Source organism: Balearica regulorum, chromosome 2, assembly GCF_011004875.1.
Source record: "Balearica regulorum gibbericeps isolate bBalReg1 chromosome 2, bBalReg1.pri, whole genome shotgun sequence".
In the NCBI taxonomy this organism is placed as follows: Eukaryota; Metazoa; Chordata; class Aves; order Gruiformes; family Gruidae; genus Balearica; species Balearica regulorum.
Window position 1 is genome coordinate 142,632,585 of NC_046185.1, and position 18,517 is coordinate 142,651,101.

General features: G+C 34.9%; 1 protein-coding gene across 6 annotated transcripts in view; it reads right to left on the bottom strand.

The window, feature by feature from the left end:
- AKAP9 (A-kinase anchoring protein 9) overlaps window positions 1–18,517 on the bottom strand; it is a 119,870-nt gene that overhangs the window by 52,664 nt on the left and 48,689 nt on the right. For 4 of the 6 annotated variants that reach the window (XM_075746209.1, XM_075746211.1, XM_075746207.1 and 1 more), the window contains 13 exons: window positions 15,862–18,306; window positions 14,033–14,246; window positions 13,150–13,229; window positions 11,359–11,497; window positions 10,790–10,911; window positions 8,706–8,811; window positions 8,081–8,279; window positions 6,565–6,661; window positions 5,584–5,676; window positions 3,633–4,004; window positions 2,434–2,658; window positions 687–827; window positions 44–147 (listed from right to left, as the gene is read on the bottom strand). In XM_075746209.1, the coding sequence (XP_075602324.1) occupies window positions 44–147; window positions 687–827; window positions 2,434–2,658; window positions 3,633–4,004; window positions 5,584–5,676; window positions 6,565–6,661; window positions 8,081–8,279; window positions 8,706–8,811; window positions 10,790–10,911; window positions 11,359–11,497; window positions 13,150–13,229; window positions 14,033–14,246; window positions 15,862–18,306 (4,337 nt within the window). The remainder of the gene's footprint in view (window positions 1–43; window positions 148–686; window positions 828–2,433; window positions 2,659–3,632; window positions 4,005–5,583; window positions 5,677–6,564; window positions 6,662–8,080; window positions 8,280–8,705; window positions 8,812–10,789; window positions 10,912–11,358; window positions 11,498–13,149; window positions 13,230–14,032; window positions 14,247–15,861; window positions 18,307–18,517) is intronic. The other 2 variants (XM_075746210.1, XM_075746206.1) reach the window with 1 other exon arrangement.

The following is an 18,517-nucleotide window of genomic DNA, read 5'->3' on the forward strand; positions in this document are numbered from 1 at the left end:
CTTAACGTTTTTTAAAAAATGTTTTCTTAACAGTTCTAAGCACCTTTCTTTAGAAAGAAGAGCTGAAGATGTTTCATCAGGCTTTCTTCCTCCATCTTCATCCTCAAAGATCTGCTCTCTCACATCATTTCGGTTTTCATTTTCATTCTGAGTAAGTTTTTGCAGAGGGAGAGAAGACAAAAAGGACAGAAATCCTGTCATGCCAGAATCCACATACTCTTCTTATACGTAGTAGAATATGAAATTTAAAATCTAAATTAGTTGTGTTTTGTTAATAAAACTTCTGCACCAAATTACAAATCAAGAAATACTCTTCCTACATAACATAATAAAAACAAAACAGGAAATCCAAGGCAGGGCCTATGAGAAAGAACTTTGTTATGCTGATTAAACAGCCTTTGTATTTTCTCCTGCTGTTGCTATAGCAATATGAAAATGTGAGTTTACCTGAGCAAATAGCTATAGTAATAATCCCCACCTTCAAACTGTTAAACTAGCTTCTGCTTACCTTAAGTAAAAAACCCCCTATGAATACCAGTACCACTTCTTGATTCTTCAACCTGCTCTTCTCAAGAAATATTCTCCTAAAAGACGTTGGGTATATTACATAAAAAGAGTAGCAGTGAAAAGGAATCTTACTGGTTTTACATGCCATAGCTGCCAAGAAAGTCAAAGTCCATATTTACCTCTGTTTGTGTGCTGTTGTTTCGTAGCTCATAGAACAGCCTCTCTTTTCCGGGTACAGAATGTTGTTTTAATGATTCCAGTTCTTCTAAAAGCATTCTCTCTCTCTCTGCAACCAGGGTGTCATTCTCCATTGAGACACGCTAAGAAAGAAGTGTTATAGAGGCATACACAATTTTTTAAGCTTGAGTATTAGTGAGGCCTGTCACTTCTAATTTTTTACATATTTTGCACAATAAAATTTCAGTCCACTTCTTTAAATGGTTACAAAGACACTGAAAGCTTTCTAGAATGGAATACAGCTAATAAATAATTTTGGTACCTTATATCTTCTTTAAGATTTTCATATAATTTATATCCTTTTTATGAAACACAGTGGTCACAATGCAAATTGGAAGGTTAATTTCTAAATATTACATGCTATAGTACATGTTTTGCACAAGAAAAAAAGGATGAAAATAAATTCTTTTTATAAAAAGCCTACACACGCTCTCTTTTAGAAGAATTAGAAGTGTTCATGGCTTAACTGTAATGCATATGTTCCTATGCGGTTCTTATGGATAAAACATCCTTGGCATTAAAAACTGGAGCAAAGCCAGCAGCATAAGTTCTACTTAATATTTTTCATCAGTTTCAGGAATTTGCAACCCCTGATGAAAGATGCAGTTGCAAACTGACAAAGAGGTCAAAGGAGAAAGGATGTATATATTGAAAGGAAAGATTATCAGGATAAGTGATAGACACCTACAAAGCAGCTAAGAGAAATAGATACCTGACATTTCTGGAAAAGACACCGAGGATACAAGTGACTGGCTCTGTAGATTCCCCAGCTCCTTGAGCCCAAACTTAAACAGAACAGAACCAGGTTTGGATAAGGTCTGAAGGAACCTAAAGCTCCACTCCACAGTGAAATCAAAGAATTTTAGAATTCACCAATTACTATTTCCATGTGTGATCTGTAACGTTACATTGTTGAAATTAAATCAGAACAAGACAAGTTCTTCTGGATTCTGTTTACCTTGTCTTTCAAGGGAAAAAAACCCTTGAAGACAAGTCTATAAATGACATTATTTTTGAAGACTTAACTACTAGGATAAATTAATGAGTTTCATTAACATACCCACTATTGACATTGAATAGATGAAGAGTGACAGCAAGTTAAGTTTTAAAAGACAAAGAAATGGTGTTTCCCACCAAATCCCACAGATTTTGTTTCATTCCAACAGTCAGTAAGGACTACTTCATCCATGACATTAAAAAAAAAAAAAAAGCCAAAACGCATTGTTGTGGGAAGCCACTGATACTATTTAAGTTCAGACCTCAAGTGGGGATGAGGAAAAATGAAAAATTCTATAGTATTTCAAGCCATTGATGTAAATAGATGCCAGCCTGCATCCTGCACAGGGCCACGTATCTAGAATGTGGCATGGTTTACAATGCATCTGCACTCAGTCACTGTCTCTTCTGGCTGCTGTGCAGCACTGCAGGCTTTCTCCAGGTTCACAGAAGTCTAACGTGATTCATCACTGACTGAGCTTTGATTGAAGAAATATGCCTTTTCTACATATCTGCATATATGTGTTTGTATATATACACACACATACACAAATAGATATGTGTGTGTGTGCATGCATGTAGTAAATACGTGCATGTGTCTCAATATATAAACAAGTATAAATAAATAGAAATCTGACTGGTGATGTCCCTTTGTTAACCCATGTTAACTCATTGAGTGAAACCCCATATTACCTCAGCTAACTGCACTTTAAGACTCTCCAGCTCTGCTAAGAGTTGCTCTTGATTTTCTTTTTGACGTTCCATTTGCTGCATGTGCCCTTGTCTCAATAATTCTGTTGCCTGCTGGTGTTCCTGATATTGCCGTACTAGCTCCTGTCGCATGTCTTCCAAACGTTCCTCATATAACAACAGCTGACTCGTTGTTTCTGTGTCTGGTGCCATCATCTCACTGTAGCGCTGAAATATTGGAACTATTTTAGCATTTTATGTTCAATGACAGCTTCTAGTAAATATTTAAATGAAATTTTAGAAAATACTTTCACAAATTAAAGTAGCTATCATAAAAGCATTATCTTGTTGCCTGCTTCTTGAAAGGTCCAAGCTTAGAATTATTCTCCATTTAAAAAACAGGTTTTTTTTAAAAAAAAACTGTGAACAGTGTTAACTCTTATGCTTTTTAGCTGGTGGGGATCTCAACAGAAAATGCCGTGGCAGAGATACATGTGCTTGAGTGTGCGCGTGTACAACAAGAGAAGTTTTAGAGAGCAGTATCGTATCAAACAGGAATATTACAGTTCACACACTATCAAGATAATACAAGATCAGAATATTTGTTACACAAATTTGAAAGTGTAATTTTTGCTTCAACTAGTGCAAAATTTTATAAAAAAGTTAAACCTAGGATTAAATTGTGGAGTCAAAATTTATGACTGTTTTTTACCATATTTATTCCACACCTTATCCCTCACCCCATGTTTGTGAAATGCTAAATATATATTTTTCATATTACTTTTATAACTTTTGTGTTCAGCTGATATCCTTTATCACAAGGAACTCAAACTCTTTAAACACTATTTTTAACCTGTTCCTTGTATAAACACTAGAATATGACCTAACTCACAAAAAGTCTTTATACAATTTATTGCCTGCAATACAGTTGTATCAAAGAAATGGAATAATCTATTTTCATGTAACCAATGTCATATTCCTTTCCTCATGGCACAGCATAATGCTATGATAGTCAGGCACAACGCAGGAAATAAGGGTAGATAATTTAGGTCTAAAGTTGTAAAGTTGAAAGGGAAATATTTAAATGGAATTTTCATCTTAATTTCTTTATTTGCAGTTTTCTCATTGAAATGAGCCATAAATCCATTGGAAAGATTATTCAGATATGGTGTTACACAGTGCCAATTTTTTTTTATGCTTACCGGTGCTTCTTCCATCATAAGCCCTTTGACATGGGAAAAAAGTTCTTCAGAAATCACCGATTCATGTGTGGTGTGTCCTAATATGCAGCCAGGCTTGCTATTAGAATGTAGCTGTCCTCCAAGTGAGTTGATCTCACCAGACTCTTCAGTGAGCTCCTTGCTAAGTGATTTCAATTCTTCTTCATGCTTACTGCCTCTTTCTGTTGCTTTTCTAAAAGGGCCATCAACCTCTTCTTCACTACATTGCTTTTTAATTTCAAAATGCATTCCCTGTTGATGTACAATCTGTGTTTGTGTTTCTTCTTCCCTCTGCCTAGCGACTCTTGACAATTCAGTCTGTTTGGCAAATGCTACACTCATTGACACAATTACCTGAATAAGTAAGAAAAAAAATCTGTATTAGTTTATGCTTCACAGCATCTCCTATTGCTGAAGAAATCTCATTGCTGATCATCAATAACAAATAAAAGTACTAAAAGTTCTGAACTATGATTCTATTTTATTTTTACAGAAGAAAACAGAAAGATAAAAGAACGCAGACATCTTGTCAATCTCATCAACATCACAGTCTTACAATACAGACACACTGTATGTAAGGTAGTTTATTAAACTATGATGCTATTTTCAATTAAAATATATTATTTGGCACGGAATTATCTAGTTCTTTTTAAAAAAGATTCTATAAGGTGACTTTAAAAAGTCCTGGCACATTGACATAAGTGCAGTTGTGCTAAGTTTCCTCTGTCTAACCAAGTGCATCCTTTGTAAACATCTCACTGACATGGAATTTTGGTCTGTATAGAGACAGGAGTGCCATGTGCTTGACACTCAGCACAGGAATTTTACTTCACCAGAAAGAAACTTCTACTGGCATTAAATAGCTGCAGTTTCAGTTACAACAGGCTGGTAACTTCTGTGTTGCTCAGTATCTCCTTCTAATACGAGCAAACCCTTTTTCCAATCATGGGAGCAGTTGTTTTCTAGATTTAGAATACAGCCATTTATAGCATAAGCTACAAAAACTGAATACAGAAGTGTTACACTTAAAGAAAACACCTAACTCTTCCTTTCCAGAAAATGTGAGTTTGTCTCCTGAACCTGAATGGCCCTTAACACAATGCTAGCCAATCATGTATTTGCTTTCCCATAAAGGGTTTTCTTGACAACAGATGAGAGAAATGAAACATTTACTTCAGAAATGTGGACTACTTAAATTAATGTTATCATCTAAAGCTTGCTAGTCTTCCTACCTCTGACTGCAAGTCTTTTTAAGAAATACTCCTTTACTTTTTTTTGACTTTTTAACCCACGGCAATTTGATTTTTATTTATGGCATGATATAATGAAAGCAGAGACAATTTTTCATTCTGCAAAGAAGTGAAAATTTTTTTGGAAATCAAAAAGTAAGGCCGTCCACAAACAATTTAATATACTCTATCTATAAAATCTTAATTTTACTTCTCATGTCTCAGAGAAAGTCACTAGATCCAAATAAAAACTGCATTTTACACAATATATTAAAATGCACAATAAAATAGGATCAGAAAATAGTGTGAAACTGTTAAGTGCAAAATCTTTTGAACTGACCAGCTGTTAAGCTTCAAGTAGCAAGAAATCCACTCTCTAAGTCTCTGGATTTTCTAAATAAATTCTAGTGTCACGGATGGTTGCATGTTGTCTATTTTCTTTCAAGTATTAAAGCAAAACACCACCACCATCCCACACATGAATAGAAATTATGAGTTAGGAATAGGAGAGACAACTAAAAAAACCAAAAAGTTTCAGAATTTTTTTAAAGACTTTTCTCTTTCAGAGTCAGAATGAAATAATTCCTTGTAAATAAATCAGAAGTTAGCATGTGCTATTGCAACTCTCTGAATTGTCAGAAATGGGAAATGAAAGTGACAGTATTTTAAAAATATATTTTAAAGTAACAAAATAAAAACAATACCTTTGCTATTTCTTCTTCTAATCTTTCTTGGTATTGTTTTTCTAGCAATTGAACAACATCCAGATCATTCTGCATTTCAATTTCACTAGCAAGCTGTAAGAAAACCATAAAATGTCAGATCATGTATTTGCATGTGCTTTTATTTCATTAATTTTAAAAGTTTCTGACATAGATTTTTTTTCCTCAATTAGGTTATCTTCCTTTCATGCAAATCACATAATTTTGTACCACAACAGAAAAGAGCTGGGTAAAAGACTTTGCCTTGTTTCCACTTAAAAATTAATTTTAAAAGTTGAGTTTGCAACAACTGTTTTTTCAGCACTATTTGAATTGTCAAATGCAAAGAAAACAGGTAAGAAAGCACAGGATCACAGTACAAAACAGCACCAGTATTTTTTCAAAATGCAGAATTGTTGAGTCAGGTTTCCAGCAGTACTAGGGGAGGAATGTATGGAGTCTTTTCCATTGCCATTTGGTTTCTAAGATCTTTGGGATTACTTTTTCTTTTTTTTTTTCCTAAACTTTGCAGTCTAACTTAAAAAGTACTAGGATTTCACTTAAATCACTCTTCTTCCATAATTAGTGTTTAAAGAAAAGTCACAATATTTTAAAGACTCCTGAAGAAATCCCAGAATTTGAACACTAATTTTTTCCCCTTTAGTAAGAAGTAGTCTAAACCAAATGTCTTGTTTCAAAGAAATAAAATAAAATAAAATCATAATAATGATAATAATAATAAATTAAACCCCAGGGCCAATAAAGCAAGCTTTATTGCTCATAATTTCCAGAAATGTTTTTCAGTAAAATGCAAATCTTTTTCCTCTAACATGGACAGTCTAATAGTAGAGCACATAGTACTAACATGATAACAACTTTACTACTACCAAATATTAGTCCATATTTCTATTTCATCTTAGAACCAAATGCATTTAAGTTATATTGACCATATGTATATTAGCTATCAACTGAGTTATACAATACCTCCAGTGCTTCATCTGTTCTTTGTTGATGAAGATTTTCAGGGCACTTCACTTCCCTGAAGACTTCTTTTAGCTTTATTTGTGAATCTGTGGATACACTAAAAAGATAAAAAAAAAGTAGAGGGGGGGGAATAAAAATAAAAAAAATCAATATTTCAATATGCCTTATTTTTCCTCTATTCAAATATGCATTATATGAATATGTATATATATTATATATATTTAAAGACCAATAACTGCAAATATTTTCTTCAGAACACACCTTTTCCCATGCCATTAATTTCATATACTTGACTTCCAAACACTAGCTCTTCCTCTCAGTGTAACATGTCTTAACATTAGTTTTGCCGAGGACCTCACAAACAACTTTAAAAGCTACCTGAGAACATTTTGATCTCAATAACTATACACAGTTAAGATGAACACAAAAGCACCTGTTTGAATCATAAGGATATGAAAGAAACCAGAATGTGTATGAAGCCATAAAAACACCTAGAAAATGGTTATATTAATTTTGATTCTCTTAAATTGATGCTTATCAACAGATGCACCGCTGGCTTTCTTTTGTTACATAGATGAGGCATATACATGAAAACAGTAAGAAATCCAATATGATTAATTTTATATTTAAATAACAAAATACTAAAATATATTCAGAGACTGTCTTTTCCAACAGAACTGCTCTATATATTCAGAGTGCTATAAATCAGTAAAAAACTAAAACCTCTTTCACAGAAGGGAGATTCAGATAAAAGAAAAATGCAGAGAAATCGAGTGCGTTTGTAGTATAGTAAATGAAAAAAACGGAAGGAATATGAGGGTCCAAAAAAGGAAGACCAGGAAACAGGGATGACGCTGAACAGAGCACAATCAAAAGCACCCATCACTCCTTGAACACATCCAAGGAGACCATGAAAGAATCACGGAAGAGAAGGTGGCTTCACAGTTCTCAGGATCCCCCAAGACATTTGCACCTCTAAGGTTTGAACGGTCACAATGGTCAGAGCCAGGAGAAGGCTGATGATGGCCCATGACTTGGTGAAGGCCAGAACGTGTTAAGTGGACCTCAATCTGCCGCAAACTTTACTGCTACATATCATTCTAGAAAATCATCAATTTCATGCAACTATGCTACACAAAGTATCTTTAGATGTAAAACACGTTGCCTGGAGTTTCAAGGGTTAAGAGTGGTCTGTTGAGTTGAAGGTTTTGAAATTACTGCTAAAAAGCTCCTATATATGAAATGACATATATGAATTATTCTAATTATCATATCTTCCTCTATAAACTATAAAAATGTAATAAATTCTAAGTGCTGCACTACTTAGTTTGCAACATTTATGTAATTTCTTCATAACACTCTTAACTCTTGAAGGAATAAAGCAGAAGAGTAATGTGTTCATGAAGAATTTCTCAAATTTTAAAGCAAACCATGTAGCTTTACATGAATGGTTATTTGAAACACTGCTTTTTGTGTGCAGTGCAAAATTATAAGTATTAAAAAAAAAGATTATTACCTCGTGTGGTCAGAGGATACCCCAGCACTTTGAAGCTTATCCTGCAGATGGACAATCTCTGTAGTGTACCTCTCTTCACTTTCTTTCAGCTGCTGTTGGAAATAGGACCGGAGGTGCTCCAGCTCTTGAGCATGCTGTTCTTCAAGTTGTGTTTTAAGGCTCCCTATCTCCTTTGACCAGTATTCTTGAATCTTAGGATCTATATGTAGGTTATTTGAAGGGGGAGGAATAAATTACGTTAGTATAAATTAACTCTCTCCCAAGTTATTAGCAGTGATGGACTGAATAATTACTGTAGCTAAAAATTTCTTCTGATGTCATATCAATTACTTTTCTATAACAAATAATAATAATCTTCCATTTTACAAAACTATATTTGACATGGGTAATAGAACTTTAACTACAGAAAACTGAAAAAGACTAAACCAAAACTGTTTCACAGAATGTAATTCTGAAATATTTTAGAGATTTACGAACATCAGAGTATCACACTGCAAAATCAGCAAAAATTTCTTATGTGCTGCAAGTTGTAGTAAGCTATGAATCAGTTTAAATTTAAAGTCATTGTCTTCTCTCTCTCTTTCTGAATATACATACATTAAAAACAGCATATGCATGTTTTTACCCATTAGATCTTGTGAAGGGGTCTGCAGACATTCCTTTCTTGTTTCCAGATGGCTAGGTTCCTCTTCTTTCCTCCTTTCTGAAGGAGGTAACCATGGTTCTTTGACCTAAAAAATAATCAAGTAAATACAAATGACAACAATTTGTCTAGTAATAATATCAAAATATTAATCGTAATTATAAACATATAAGAAAGGTTGGTGGCCAATGCATAAGAGAGTGTAACCAGTGTAACAACATGTTTCATTTTACTGCACGAATGACCAAGTATACATTTATAGCTAGTTATCAGCCTGCGCAGAATGTCCACTCCTGTGCAGAATCTTAAACTCCTCTCTCTAGGTATAAGCTGTTAAGTTATAATTCCTCTGACTCCAAGAAAGAGAGGAAGACCTTCTTTACCCTCCTCAGGCCTAAGATGCAGTTTTCACATACAAGTATTTTTTGGTACATGTATATCCATCAATACATGTGACTTACAACCACCTCCAGCTATAATTGGTTAGTGTACTCTATTTAATACATGGACATACCTAACTCCAAATTTAGTAATAAAAACTGTCTTTAGGAATCCCAGGTCCGAGTGAGACGAGCGTAAAGTTTGGAGCAAGGAAGACAGCCTTAGTGGAGCAGGATCAGGTTAGGGAACAAACTGGACATGAACAATTTAGTGGTGCCTGATGGGATACACCAGGGAGTGCTGAGGGAGCTCATCTATGTTACACGAGGCCATTCTCAATTATCTTTCAAAGGTCATGGTGATTGAGGGAGGTTTCTGAGGACTAGATAAAAGCACTTGTACCTTCAAGAAGAGAAAGAAGGAAGATTTGAGGAACTACAGGGAAGTTAACCTGACTTTGTTCTCTGTGAAGGTGACAGAGCAAATAATCCTGGAAACCATTTCTAAACACATGAAGCTGAGAAGATATTCCATTTGGGAGCAGTCAGTATGGATTTATGAAGGGAAAAATCAAACCTGACCAACCTTTCAACACCACCTCCCATTACATGTCCATAGACAAACCGATGAAGAATGAGGATGGCAAGACCAACTGAAAACTGGCTGAATTGCTGGGCTCACAAGGTTGTGATTGGTGGCAGAAAGTCCAGTTCGAAGCCAGTAACTAATGGTGTATGTAATGGGTCAATACTGGAGGGAATATTGTTTAATCTTTTCATTAATGTCCTGGATGATGGGACAAGAGTGCACCTTCAGCAGGTTTGCAGACTACAAAACTGCGAGGAGTGGTTGATAAATCAGATGGTTGTGCTGCTGTTTGAAGACACCTCAACAGACCAGAGAAATAGGCTGAGAGGAACCTCATGAAGTTCAACAAAGGCAGATGCCAAGTCCTGCAACCTAGAGAGGAATAGCCCAGTGCGCCAGGACATGCAGAGGACTGACTGGCTGGAAAGCAGCTTTGCAGAAAAGGACCTGGGGGCCTCGGTGGGCACCACGTTGAGCAGGAAACAGCAATGTGCCACTATGACGGAAGTCCAACAGCCTCTTGGGCTGCGTTAGGAAGAACGTTTGCCATCAGGTCAAGGGAGGTGACCGTTCCTCTACTCAGCACTGGTGAGACACATTCAGAGTGCTGGGTCCAGTGCTGCACTCCCAGTATAAGAGAGAAACGGATATACTGGCATGAGTTCAGCAGAGGGTCATAAGGGAAATGAGGGGCTTGGAACATTTGTCTTACAAGAAGAGGCTGAGAGAGCTGGGAATGTGTACCCTGAACAAGGTAAGGTTGCCTACTGGGCTTGTGGAGTCTCCATTCTTGGAGAGAGTCAATGTTCAGCTGGACACAGTCCTAGGCAACCTCCTCTAGCTGACCCTGCTTTGTGCAAGGGGTTGGATTAGACAAACTCCAGGGGTGCCTTCTAACCTCAGCCATTCCACAATTCTGTGATGTGGGTAGCGTCTTTTGTCTCATCTCAATGATTTTATCAAATCATTGCATTGCTCTGCCACTCAACTAGGATACATAAACACAATTTCAAACACATTCTTTGCTCATCCAGAGGGAATTCACGCAACAGAAAAAATTCAAATGCTCATATACTCATACGCTATAAAAAGTTTACCTGTTTACAATCTCTCATCAACTGTGTTTGAAGTGCTTTCAACCTATTGTATTCTTCCATTATCTTGCGTAGAAGTGCATCCATACGTTCTTGCACAGCTAAACTACACAGATAACCAGGGACTTAAACAAAAAAAGAAATCAAACATTTTACCATAAATTTTAATACAGTGAATTGTTCACAAGTTCTCCACTGAAGAATTATCTGATAAACATTACATATTATTGAAACAATAATAACAATAAGTGCCTTCCAAATTTTGGATGCGTTTTTATATACTATTGATACACACAGATTTTTTGGCAGAGCTGCTAGCTTCTTCTACAAAAGGAGAAGGGGAAAAAAAACCAGATCCAACACTTTTTTCACCAATTTCCACTATAATGAAAACAGCACAAGAAAAGACTCATAATAAAAAATAAAAGTGGTTCAGAATCATGAGGAAATCTCTAAACCAGCCATTTAGGCACATTAATCAGCATCTGAACAACTAATGGCATAATTGTCAGTCTGAAATACTTGAAATCAGTTGGTTTTTTTTAACCAGCATGAAAGTACAATGCCATTACCTTCAGCTTGACCTCTGTGTATTGGTAATTCCACATTCAGTTTTTCTCTCACAGCAGCAGATCTACAGAAAATATCCTGTTCCCTATCACTAACTTCTACAGCAGCTGAAGAATGTTCATTCTGATTGTGACACAAAACCTGCACAACAAATGAAACAGGAAAAAAAAAGTGAAGAAAAAAGTAATTGTTTATTAATTTATCAATCACAATTCACACAGAAGACAAGTATAATGGTAGCAGGCAAGTAGTATTTTGTGAGTATTATCTTCTCTGGAAATGATGGAATAGATGTTGAGTCATAAGAACCTAGCCAATCTTTAAAACTCCTGATAAAATACACAGGTATGGAAAGACTTTTCAGCTAAAACATACATACATATATTTTGGCATGGCTATTTCATTTGGAACTGCCCAGTATTAAAATGTTGCATAGAAAGGCCTCCTTTATTAATGCTGAAAGCAAATTCATATTGTAAATGTCTCATTCTCGTAAACTGCAATTGTACATGGAAGAAGGATTCCCTATGGCAGAAATTTGTATCTTTTTTAGAGATTACAATTAATCTTGTTCTTAAGTACAAGTAGGATATAAGGGGATGGCAGAAGAAAACTCAAGCAAATCATAAACAGAATGCCTCATGTTTACTAGCGCTATGCAGCCAGCAGAACAGCTGCCATACTTACAGTATTAATAGAGAAACAGAACATTTATCCATGTGATTTCTGAAGATAAATGATACTTGAAAAGAAACTTGGCCTGCCCAGAGCACACAGTGGGATTCTTTATTTAAAGATTTTGGACTCAATAGACACCAAATTCAACTTACAAAACTAAAAACATAATTTCTCCAAAAGCTCAACATGGAATCATACAGATCATAAGTGTTCCTCCCAGCTCAGAAACAAGTAATGCCAGACTCTCATTCAGCTGCTACTTTCCAGAAGCTATCATGGAGTCCTGCTTAATCTCTCCTGTGTTGGCTCTCAAGTAAAAAAGTTCTGCTATCTGCTTTCACCCCAAAAAGGTGTTGGAAAAAGTCCAGCAAAGAAGGAAAAAAACCCCAACACTAGAACCAATCATTTGAAGTATTTAAGATTGAAAAACCATGACTTATAATGAATGATGAAAGTAGCTTAAGTTATCCAGAAATAAATTTAATAAGTAATTTGATTTCTGGTCAACAATTACCTGTAAGGGCCATTGACTACTAGTATCCTACAAAAAAAAGATACAGCAAAGTAATATTATTGGTGGCTGATACTAAAATGGAGATGAAAAATGAGCGTCAATTTTTTACTATAATATTATAGTTACTGAAAACATAGACAGCAATTCCAGTAGATTCTTAGACACTTTTAATTCTTTGAAAGATACGCTGCAGCTAAGAAAGAAATTACTATCTTACTGTAGATAGAGTGATGTCCTGTGTGTCAATATGTGCATGATAATCAGACTGCTGTTAGATCAACAACTTGTAGCCAGAGACATTCAGAAAGGAAAAAAATACTTCCAAACTAGTAGATATAAGACAAGCATTACATAGAAGATCAAGACTAGGTATAAGACAGAAGAATTGTCTGGACAAGAACATAAAAGAGTCTAGGAAAAAAAATGCCAAATCCCTTGCAATGTTATTTTGGAAGATCAAGATTAGCAGTCTCTATTTTGAGATCAATGCAAAGATAAAAGCTGCAAAGAAAACCTGTTAAAAATAATGGAGCAAAATATGATAATTCACTGCATGCATAACTTTTCATTTTCCATTTTAAAAAAGACTTTTTATTCTTACCTGAGCAAGCCTAGAACACTCCTCCGTCACAGCTTCATTCAGCTTTTCTATAAGTCTCTGTGTAGATTTGACTTCATCATCTATTAATACAAATTTTTCATATTATTTTTAAACACCAGATGCACAATTTTTCAAAGGCCTAATTTACTGCCTCGGTGAGGCTGCCTCTTCAGCTCTTAGAAAGAGCAATGTTTTTGTTCTCCTCTTTCTTGTTCCATTACAGACAGATTTAATTATTATGGCAGAACTGCATGTTCAAGAGGTGTAAGTGATAAGAAATGGCTTTATGCATTAGTAAGCTCTAGAAAGATCAAACTTTACAGAAACATACTGGAGGGCAAAGAACATATGCCAAAAGATTACACAAGAGCAAATCATGGGATGGCAGAAAAAGTAGGCATAGAAACCCAACATAACATAAAAGCTCATTGAGGCAAAAAGTAGTAGCAAGTAAGTAGTAGCAAAGCAGCTTGCTTAATGTAGGCAGGGAGCCAATGCAGGAATTCAAAGAACTGAGAATGAAACAAGCCCAAAAATATTCTGCTGATGCATTTGCTTATTATTTCAGTACAGCATACAACCTTAGAGGTAAATCTATTATATAGTTTCTTACAATTAATTGACCTAATACAAATAGCAAAACATGAGTTGGAATACTTCCTATTCCTTCTGGTTTTTTACATTATTACTACTTTTTTTTTTTTTTTTAAGTACCCTGAGTACTACTTGTAATGGGTGAATAATTTGGTACAAAACCACTTCAAAATGTTCTATAAAAACAATTCATTGGACAGCTATGTGCACAAACTCTTGTGCTTGTTTTCTTTTAAAGACACTGTTTTTCATATTAAGACCTTCACTCTCATAATTCTGGTCAAGTTACCTGTTTGTTGAATTTTCAAGGTCTGGAGCTCCAGCTGATGCATTTTTTTAAGATCATTCATCTCTTGTAGGTGACTACGTACAAGCTCCTCTTTAAGACTGCAAAGTGCACTCTCTTTTTCTGCTTTCAGGTACTCACGAACCTGGTCTACATGAGCTGAATAAACCAAGGACAGGCAAATGCGCTGTGCTTCCATTTGTAGCTGTAAATCAGTCTTTGAATAAAAATACACATTTTACAAAGAGTGAGAAACAAGAAAACAAAAAAAGTCCTGTCTTTGTGAATGTCTGAAATTAATCATGTGTAGAATGGAATGCATGTATGGTATGCATTAGGTAAATTTAAATATACACAATTTGAAAAATTGAATTATAACAAAATAGTATGAGACTTTTTCAACTTAAAATAAAAATTTAACTAAAATCAAGAACACTCAATATGTTTCAATTCCTACTTTGCAGCAATAAAACCCCAATGAATTTTACCCCGAAGAAGTGAGAGAAATATCACTACCAACAAGGTAAGTTGAGAAAGTTCACTCCAAATACAGAAAAAAAGTTGTATTGTTAGCAGACCTTAAAAACATTTATTTTCAAACCTTGTAGTTCTAGTCTGCACTTTTGGGGTTGTTATTGCTAAAGCAAAAACATGTTTAGGATATGTCAATAATGAGCTACTTAGAGTTGAAGTTTCAAAAAGTTTTTAGACATCTCAGGACCGTAATGATTTTTTAGTTCTATGGCAGGAAATTGCAAGACCCTTATCACATCCTCATAAAAAAAAAAACCAAACAAAAAACCAACAACATTCTACAGCTGTAGATCTTTCCTATAATCTCACAGCCGTTTCCAATGTGGCTTTAGCTTGTGATTTTATTTCTTAGGAAATGAATGAACTACAACACAAATAAAATTAGGCAGCAGTGGTATTAGTTCACTGCTAAGTGGATTTTTAGAACATAAAAAACCCAAGCCAATCTAAAAAAAGATATATATATATATATATGGTTAACATCTATTTCTACAGAAAACTTAGTTGCATACTTATTGCAGCATGCTATTAAACTTCATCACTGTACATAAATTTCAAGCCAGATTTATGATTCCAGCATCTAATTAAATTCTGGTAATTCAATACTTAGCTATTTTTACTGGCAAATAACAATCCTTTCCATACTACCTGCAATTCATTTACAATATCAAAAAATACAAGCAAAATTTCTCCAGCAAAACATAGGGTGGTTAGAATCACATGATATGCAGAACCTCTGTATCTTCACACATTTCTCTTCTCACGCTCACATCCAGATACATTTCTTAAGAAGTGATAACCGCATATACACAAAAATTTGGATAATGGAAGATTAATATTTCACAAGTCTGAGAAAAGATGACTGAAGAAGTCAGAGGGTTTCATTATCTCTTCATATTGTTTGAGTAAGTACTTAGAGAACTGAAAAGCTAATGACTGATTAACAAATTATATCCTGAATAAGTTTTCACCTCAAGTAAGTTAAATGCTATATCAAAGTGTGAGGTGCTCTAGACATTTTCTCCTTACCTTTTGTTATTGTTGTTGATTTAATTAAACTAAGGGAAGAGTATTTATTTTGCGAAAAAATAGCATCCTCAAACACATTGACTATGGTTATCACTCTGGTCCATTCATGCAACCACTTGCAACCACTGGCCACACTGCCACACACACACACGACCACACCCCTATACTTCACAGCAGCTAATAGGAAAAATATGATACAAATTTCCAAGTGCAAGCTCCTACAAATTTTCATAGGTAAATTATTTTCTATACTGCTTTATGTAACATACCTGTTCTGATTTTAAGGCATCCACTTGCTGCTGAAGATTATTATTTTCACTCTGTGTAATGGCTATTAATGATGTTTCATCTGTCAGCCTGTCTGTCATCCCATGCAAATGTTCTACAAGAGACTGTTCTGATTTCAACATTTGCTGAATTTCCTTTCTTCTTGTTACCTCATGACTGATATCTTTACCTGAAACTAGATTTCCTCTTACATTTACTCCTTCATCAACTTTATTCCGTGGACCAGGAGTTTTATTTCTACTTTCAGATACTGGAGCAGCAGTCTTTAGAGCTTTTCCTTTAGAGCATTTTGTCTTAGGGTCATTACTACTGCTATTTTCTCTCTGAGCATGGCTAATTATGACTTCTAGTTCTTTACATTTTGCTAGAATTTGTTCTTTCTCATCTTTTAAGGATTTAACTTTTTCATTTAAATGACAAATTTCACTATGGTTTGACTTCAACTGTTTAGAGAGATCAGAAAGTCTCAGGGATAATTCCAGTTTCTCACGCTGGGTAACCTCAAGCTTTTCCATAAGCTCTGCTGCATCTTTCTCAACAACTTCTCCAGTCTCAAATGTGCCTGCCCTGGACACCTTGATTTCTTTACTCCCATGAAACCCAGAAGTTTTAGATTTACATAAAACTGGTCTATTGCTTTGTAAGTGGTGAAGCTTTTCATTCAAAGCTTTGAGCTTGCTTTTATATTCAGCTTCCTGCTTCTTCTTGTTCTCTTCTAACTCAGTTTTTGCCTTCAGAAGACTTGCACATTCTTTCTGCAGCTCTTTACAATTAGCTTCAAGTTTTTTCTCGGTAAATGAAAAGGCACTCTTCTGCCTTTCAGTATCATCTTGGAGTTGACCGTTTTGGTTTTTAAGTTGTTCATTTTCAGCAATCAGCTTTTCTATTCTTTTTTGCAAGTCCAAAATTTCTGACTTAGAACTAACACTGTTGTTAAAAATGACATTTTCTTCAGAGCTTACTGATATACTTTTTAATTTCTCTTCCAGAGTTTTGTTTTCTCCCTTGAGATGGTTATTTTGTGTTTCAAGTTCTGAACATTTTTTTTGAAGGCTCTCTTCTCTCTCTCTCATTTGTTCCTGCATCAACTCAGTTTTAAGCTGCAACTCCTGAATTTCTTGTTCGAGGGTACCTTTTTCTTTTTCCTCTTGCCTAAGCAATTCTATCTCCTTCTGCAGCTCATGGATTTGAAGTGTCATTTCTTCGTATTTAGAATTCACAACAGACTGCTGTAAATCTTTCAGGTTTGAAATCTCTAATATCAACTGATTTTGCTTTGTGATTAAGTTGTCCTTTTCATATTGCATGGCTTCTATCTTTTGCCTCATTTCATTTTGTAGGTCATCTAACTGCTGTTTATGGTGTATATTCAAGTTATCTTTGAAACTTTCCATGTTCACCATGTGCTCATTTTGTAAGTCGTCTTTAAGTCTGGAAAGTTCCTCTTCATGACTAAACAGAAGCTTTGTTCTCAGTCTCTCTAATTCTGCTTCTTGAGATTCTGCCATTCTATCCAAAACTGCATCTTTCTCCCTTTCTAGCATTTCAAGTTTTATTTTATAATTTGTGACTTCTGCCTCATGTTTTAATTCCAATTCCTTCCTAAATTCAGAGGCAGAAGCCAGCTGAGTTTTCAAATCTTCAATCACAAACTGGTATTTTTCAGCTTCATTTAATCTACATTCCATATCCACTATAGTTTGTTTGGCTCTTTGAACCTGCTCTCTTGAAAAATTCAGTTCTTGGAAAAGATCTTCAATTTTAGTTTGTTGAAGAGACTTCTCTGCTGAAATTACTTCCATCTGCTGTGACATTTCTTGCTTCAGTTTTTCCCTTTCATTATCAGCATCTTGCAATTTCACATTCAATTCATTAATTTTCATATTCATTAAATGCATTTGATCTTTATTAATATTCTCATTCAAACGCAGACTTGAAGTTTTCTCCAGTTCTACTTTTTGTTGCAAAAGACGCTGTTCTATTTCCATTGCATGTTGCTTAATTAATTCTTGCTTCATTTGTACAATCTGCTGGCCGTGCATTTCATCTAATTCAGCCTGAAGTTGTGCCAGTCTCCTTTGTGTTTCTAATTCCATTCTTTGCACAATGTCAGCTTCAGACTGGCTGTCTTTATAGCATCTTTTCTGCAATTCTTCCACAGTTCCCATTAATTGTTTTATTTCATCAGAACATTGTCTTTCTTTCTGTTTGTAGGTGGTAAGTTCAAATCTCATATTACTTATCTCCTGGTTCTTTAGTGAAATCTGTTCTTTCAACTCTTCAAGTAATTTACTGACATCTGATAATTTTTCCTTAAGCTGAAGTGAATTTTTTTCTTCTTCTCCAAGTTTTGCTTCCAGCTCTTCAACTAATGCTTCTTTTTCTTGTAGTTTACTCAAATCATCTTCTTCATTTTTGTGTTTTTCCTTTAGAAAAATAAGCAAAACCATGTTGTTCTTTTTAGTTCATTATCTTAACATATAAGAACATTTATAGACTTAGCTATTTAAACACAATGCCCTTCTTTAGAAGGCTTGTGATCATTTATGAAAACTAAAGATAAATTATTCGTTGACCTCAGCTGGAAGTTTTCAGTACCTTCATCGCACCCAGCCCCTCCCTCCAAAAAAAAGGAAA